Raw genomic sequence first — 6,669 nt, 5'->3', positions numbered from 1 at the left:
TGTTTGCCTTCTTCTGGGTATTCTTCGTCTCTTCCTCCTTCTTCTGTTTCCACAGCCCTCATCATGCGGGGTCTTGGAAACGATCTTCCTCTTTGAGGTGGGGGAAATCTTCGTTTCGGTCTGGAGGGGCATCCGCGCGCCATGTGCCAGGGCTTCTTACAATAGAAGCACTTTCCTTCTTTGGCAAGTCGGCTTCTTTCTTCTAGGGTAAGTTTCTTGAAACGGATGGTGTCGACGTCTATTTCTGCGGCATCCACGTCCATGGGGACATATTGTGACTCTCGTTCTTGACGTGGGCTTGGGGCGAAGTTCGAGTAGTAGTTGCTCAGGGTGAAGACTTGATATTTTCCTTGCCTGAGGTCTCGTGCTCGCATTTCTTCTATGCGCATTGTTTCGTGTCTTTTGGCCTTGGCCACTAGTTCCTCCCAGGTGATTTGTACGCTAGGTCTTGATAAATTCCTCAGGCCAGTTCCTATTTAAGGCCTCTTAAGAAGTGTGTTTTCTTGGTTTCCAGATCAACTCCTGCTAGTTCGGCAATTTGTTCGAACAGTTGAAGGTATGCGTTAAAGGATTCTTTTCCTTGGTTGATCCTAGCCAGTTTGTCTCTGGCATCCGCTGTTTTATCAGATTCCTCGAAGTCTGCTGATATTTTCTGGTGAACCGAAGTCATGTCTTGGGTGGGTTTCCATGTATAGAGGTCCCAGTTGTCATTTAAGTTCCTTGCCTTGGTGAAATTTCTTGACCATATCCCTGCTGATCCTCTTTTCATGTAGGATAGCGCATATGCGATTTTCGTAAATTCGTCCGGGAAGTCGTGTTTCCTGGCGAGTATCATTATGTCGATTTCATGAAGGAACTGCTCTGTTCGTTTCTGGTTTCTATCGAAGGGGGTGGGTTTGGCCATAGCCGGTCCCTTGGATCCAGGATTTCCAGTATTTGTCAACATCTCACTAGTCAGGGGCTGCTTATCGTTAGGAGGCTCTCCACTTGTATCTGGTTCTTGAGTATGCTCTTCTTGGGGGCTTTCGACCGATGAAGGGGTTTGGAAGCTTGCTTGTGGAGAGGTTTCTTGTATTGGGGATGCAGCGGGCATGTTTCTTCTAGAGAGTCGACTTCCACCGGTTGCTTCCCAGGGTACGTTATATAAGTGTGGTTTTGGTGAGTTATGATTCCGATTTGTTGGTGATTTAGGCTTGATTCTCCTGAGCTCGGCGATGACAATTGCGATTTTAGTGGTCCGTAATTCGGGTGCGGCGTGGATTTCTTTTCCGAGGAACGGCCTACTGTAAAATTCCTCCTTTCCGCTTCCTGTGTAGAATCCGGTGAGGATTCCTCCGATGTAGAAGTGTCTGTTTTCCTCGTCACAATAAACGGTGTCCGGGTCGACGTCTTCGGGTAAGTGTTCAAAGATGTAGATCGGGTTCTTGTGGTATGGGGACGGGTATCCCTTCTAGACTGTTGGCTCAATTATTTATTCTGTGAAGTGGAAGGGGATCTCGTGTCATCTTCCAGCCCTGAGTCTTTCTTGGAGTGTGGGTTCTCTTCTGATGATCTCATTAATTCCGTTGTTGATTTGGTCCAAAAGCGTGAGGATTTCATCGAAGGTTTGTCCACTGATGAAGCTTCTGAAATAATAAGTTTTGTGGGCGAACTCTCCTCTTCTGATAACTGATACGGTTCCGCTGATTTCAGTTCTGTGGGGTGAGTATCCAGTAGGATCCAGCGTGTCCTAGTTCGCGGCTGTGTAGGTCCAAAAAATGATGATGGCGTATCTGTGCCTTTGTTGACCGTGCTCGATGAGTTCCTGTCTGATTCCTTCTGAATCGATGTCCTTGGTGATGTGTTTCCTAAGCACTGCGATGTGTTCTCGAGGGAAGTGGGTTGGTCTTCCATCGTCAATGTCAACGGTATTCCTGGTGTGAATAACGTTGAGTTCCGGATCTCCAACTGTGGAGACTAGTGTCCTGGGTTCATTGGTGAAGCAAAGCCCCAAAAAGGGGAATCCGATTCTTCCATTGAAGTTGAAGAAGTAATCTTGTGTGTGCTGTAGCTTGTAGGTTGCTACTCCTGCATATACTCGTCCAGTGACTGAGTATCTGGTTGTGGTATTAACTCCTGTTAAATCTGGGTGTATGACCGGTGTGGTGGCTCCGGGTCAGGCAATTTCTCCTTGTATTGCTTCGCTAATTTTGGTTGCTATAACTGTTCTTTGGTTTCGTTCTTCTACTATTTGTCACGCTACTTTGGCTAGTGATTGGAGAGTAGGTCGTTCCAGGGTGTGTTAGGGCAGGGAATAAAGAGCTCATTCAAGTGTTAAGCCATTAGGCTTATCACATGCATTTGTCGCACTAAGAAGGGTTCCCTGGGCTAATTGTGATAGTGACGGCCCAACGTATAAAGACGACCGATTGTCTCTGAGCTTGGTTCAGGAATTCTTGATCACTATTGATCTTGTCCTCGAACAGATGGAGGAGGTGCTGGTTAACTAAATGTCATTGTTTGTCTGGTACAAACAAGTCTTCTTCTATGCAACAGATGACTTCGGAGGGATCCCAATGAATGACTCAATAGGCAGTGAGTCCTTGATATGTTGCGGGCAGTAGAGGATGATAAGAGCTTTGAGACGAGTCCAGTGCTTCGTCAGACTGAGTATGGTTCTATGGATCTGGCAGAGTTCACGAAGCGGGGGCTGAAGGGGCCAAACACCGGGTGCAGTGCAGAGATCGAGATGTATACAAAGTGAACGAGCTGAGGCTTCTAAGAAGCTCAGCTTGGCTATTAATACGTACAGATCCTTTAGGGCAAGCCAGACATATGGTCCGTGCTTCTAAACAATAATTGCAATCGATGATCGACGTATGTAATCCGCAGCTCTGCACCTTTTACCAAATATAGTAAGCATGATGAATGTCTGTCCACATCAGTAACCACTCAGGACCCGATCACCAAACATCATAACGGGCATACGTAATAGTTCAAGCCGAAGCTTGTGAATAAGTCAGCAGCAGGCACCACCATGTGGCATTATCGAATTACGTGCTCAGCATGTGTTAGGACACGGTCCTAACAGTTTTTTCTTCATGTTTAACAATCAGGGTCTCGCAGTTGACACAGGAACCAGATCCTTATGGCTTGGACGACGAACTATGAGGTATGTTACATGCGTACCTATTCTAAGTTTGGATCAATTTGCCATAACCCTCCCACACCTTGCCAAGTTTCCCCCCCCTCTTCCCAAGTTTTCTCCCCCTCCTCTTGCCAACCTCCACCCTCCTCTCCTATCTGATTGCCATAAAGATCTTCCTCGTTGTCCACATCTCCCTTCATCTGGAAAACCACCCCCTTGTATTAGCTCCAGATTATATCTAATAGTGTCTAAAAGTATCTAAAAGTGTTAATAGCATCTAAAAGTGTCTGATTTCCTAATTGGGAGCAACATATTATGAGCATTGGACTGGTTTCTAATTTTATAATATTAGCACTAATTCCATACCGAAAAGTCTTTAATTAGCAGTAGGAAATAGTAAGTACTACTGCTCTATCAGTGAGAAGGTAAATATGTGGCATATTCTATACTATTTTAGCATATTACATCTGGAAAATCACCCCCTTGTATTAGCTCCAGATTATAGCTAATAGTGTCTAAAAGTATCTAAAAGTATTAATAGCATCTAAAAGTGTCTAATTTCCTAATTGGGAGCAACACATTGTGAGCATTGGATTGGTTTCTAATTTTATAATATTAGCACTAATTCCATACCAAGAGGTCTTTAATTAGCAGTAGGAAATAGTAAGTACTACTGCTCTATCAGTGAGAAGGCAAAGATGTGGCACATTCTATACTATTTCAGCATATTACTCTCCTTCATATATGCCTGCACCATTATCTTGTAGCTCTTTTGCTGACTTTCTAGCTGCCTTTACAAGGGACATAGAAAGAGAGAAATATGCATTGATGCTCTAGCCACTTTGTTGGCAGCTTAGCAGCTGCCACAAGAGGCTATGAAGACCTCAGTACCTTGGCCTTGCACACAAGATCATTGAAGTTGTTATTGTCAGCTAATGCTTGCCACTGGTTAATACAGGACACAACATGCAGGTTAGGTTTAGAGATGCACTACATGTAGCCTTGCAGACCTTGTCTATTAGTGTAGTGGTCAATATTATCTTGTACAGCACATAATTGTCATCACTATTGATATTATAATTTTCAGCACCATCTACATAATTCATTGCCTTGTTATACAAAAGATGCTCAAACTTAGTGTTTTTCTCTAGCTATTGGGCTATAGAAAAGACAGTCATGTTGGTATATAGTGCCAGAATAATATATTTGCATGTTATGTAGAAAATATGTGCACTAAGCATATCAAGATCATCTCTAACAATCTTGTGCTTATTTATACATAGGCATGCCATATATATACCCTTGTCCCCACCCTCCACCTCACTAGTGGCCATTTGGAAAACCCCTCTCTCTTATTGGATTTTAATTATTGATAATCATTAATGATACTAATTTGAGCTAATTATGGCCAATTATTCATAATTATGTTTTTAATCAAATTTGCAAATTAAGGTAGCATTGTCTATACTAGTAGAGTCCTATTGAATATTATACTCAATCATAGTTTTACACATTCTAAATCCAAATTATGTAAGTGCCACAATTTGTTTTTACCCTATATAAAGTATATTATTTATTTTCCATTGGTTTATTATCTTTTTAGCTGGTGTTTTAACTAAATCCTGAAAGACCTGACTTTTTGGGTATTTATTAACCTGTTTATTTATTAGATAGAGGAAAGATAAATGTTGAATAAAATTTGAGATGTTGAGGTTGCCTATATTATGTCTACTTATTTAGATTACCAAGTTAATATATTAGACCTTGTGGCTTAGTGGCTTAGAGCATCTAGCCTAGATGCTTGTATATATAAGGTTGTTGGTTCAACTCTGGCAAAAAGCAAGTTTGTTATAAGGCATATTCTGTGTTTATGTATTCAACTAGTGGTCTAATAGACATGACTCTATAAGAAGGCTATGAGAACTATGATGCTTGATTTATTATTATTATTCCAAAATTTCAAGTTATAATCAATCCTAATAATTCTTAATTTAGGAAAATTATGTCTAATTAGAACAGGTTTAGAGGGGGGGTAAGCTAAAAATGTCTAATCCTAATCTTTCATAATTTAGTATAGTAGGGCATTAATTATAGCTAATTAGAGCTTAATACAAGGGAGTGGTTTTCCAGATGTTGGTTTCAACTGTGCAGGATAATACTGTAGAGCACTTGGTTTATGTTGGTCATACATCAGACAGTGGAGTTAGCAGCCCTGGAAGCCAGTGTATCCTACTATTCCACTCAGAATACTCATAGTGGGGGTATCAGCTATCTCAAAAATTAAAAACAGAAAGGACAGAATAATTAGATTTAGAGCAGCATCCCAGATTGAAAGCCCTTCGTTTTGGAAAGCTGTAAGATGATGAAAGCCTGGAAAGATAAAAAAGTCAAGATTTTTGGGCTTCAATAGCCCTAGAATGAGACCACCTAGAAAAATGTGCTTTTTCTTGTACCAAAGGTTAGAAGAATGGTCAAGAAGAATCTAGATGTATATCCAACAGTCAGAGGCTTTCTTCTCATAGAGCTAAGCACCATCAATTGAGAAAAGAAGGACCATGTTGTTTGGCCCTATTTTTCCATCATGAATAGCATTGAGGTAGTCTTTTCCATGATAAATATCATCCTATGAATCCATGACACCATGAGACTGGCTAAGTTCTTTGAGTATCTGTTTGGTGCAGTGCTCTTAATAACAAGTGCTTGTTACTCCTTCGGTTATGTACCAAAGTGCCTGTAACTGCAGTCTGATAGGAATGGTATGTGTTAAGCCACTAGGCTTGTCACATGCACTTGTTGCACTTATAAGGGGTTCCCTGAGCTAATTGTAACAGCCCAACAAATAAAGACAATTGCTTGTCTTTGGGCTTGTATCAGGAAGTCTTGATTGCTATCAATCTTGTCTTTAAAGAGGTGGATGAGGTGCTGATTAATAATGGGACAATGTTTGTCAGGAACCGGCAGGTCTTCCCCGATGCAACAAATGGCCTCCAAGGGATTCCAACAAATGACTTAGTAAGCAGCAAGTCCTTGATAAGTTGCAGAGAAGAGAGGATGATTAGGACTATGAGATGAATCCAGTGCTTTGTTAAACTAGGTATATTTATGATGATCTGACAGAGTTCACAATGCATGGGCTGAAGGGAGCCAGATGTTGGGTGCAGTGCAGAGATCAAGATGTATACAAAATAAATGAGCTAATCTTCTAAGAAGCTTAGCTCAGCTATTAATATATACAGTCTATTTAAGGCTGGATGAAGATCTGATCCATGCTTCTAAACACTAAGTAAGCCAATCGATCATGATCTGTTATCCTCAGTAAACACTTTAGCCATATGTAGTAACTATATTAAATGTCTGTCCACATCTGTAGTAACTCAGGAACCGATCATAATACTTATGAGTGTTCAAGCCAAAACTTGTAAATGAATAATATGTAAGTAATGTTTATGTGTTAGCATGTGAATAAGAGCACATTCCCAATCCAATTTGAATATATGAGCATAGCACCTAACCGTACTCTGAGAGTATGTGTGAGTCATGTG

At 41.1% G+C, this 6,669-nt stretch overlaps 1 protein-coding gene across 1 annotated transcript; it reads right to left on the bottom strand.

Moving 5' to 3' along the window:
• Window positions 1-472: 472 nt before the first annotated feature.
• On the bottom strand, window positions 473-1,093 carry HETIRDRAFT_118568 (uncharacterized protein; the record flags this gene model as incomplete). The annotated part of the gene is made up of 1 exon (XM_009552423.1): window positions 473-1,093. One exon carries the CDS (start codon window positions 1,091-1,093, stop codon window positions 473-475), a length of 621 nt encoding a protein of 206 aa, XP_009550718.1.
• Between the last annotated feature and the right edge of the window lie 5,576 nt (window positions 1,094-6,669).

Source organism: Heterobasidion irregulare (assembly GCF_000320585.1).
Source record: "Heterobasidion irregulare TC 32-1 unplaced genomic scaffold scaffold_10, whole genome shotgun sequence".
Classification (NCBI taxonomy): domain Eukaryota; kingdom Fungi; phylum Basidiomycota; class Agaricomycetes; order Russulales; family Bondarzewiaceae; genus Heterobasidion; species Heterobasidion irregulare.
Note: the sequence above shows the minus strand (reverse complement) of the source record. Positions and strands in the feature narration are given on the sequence as shown.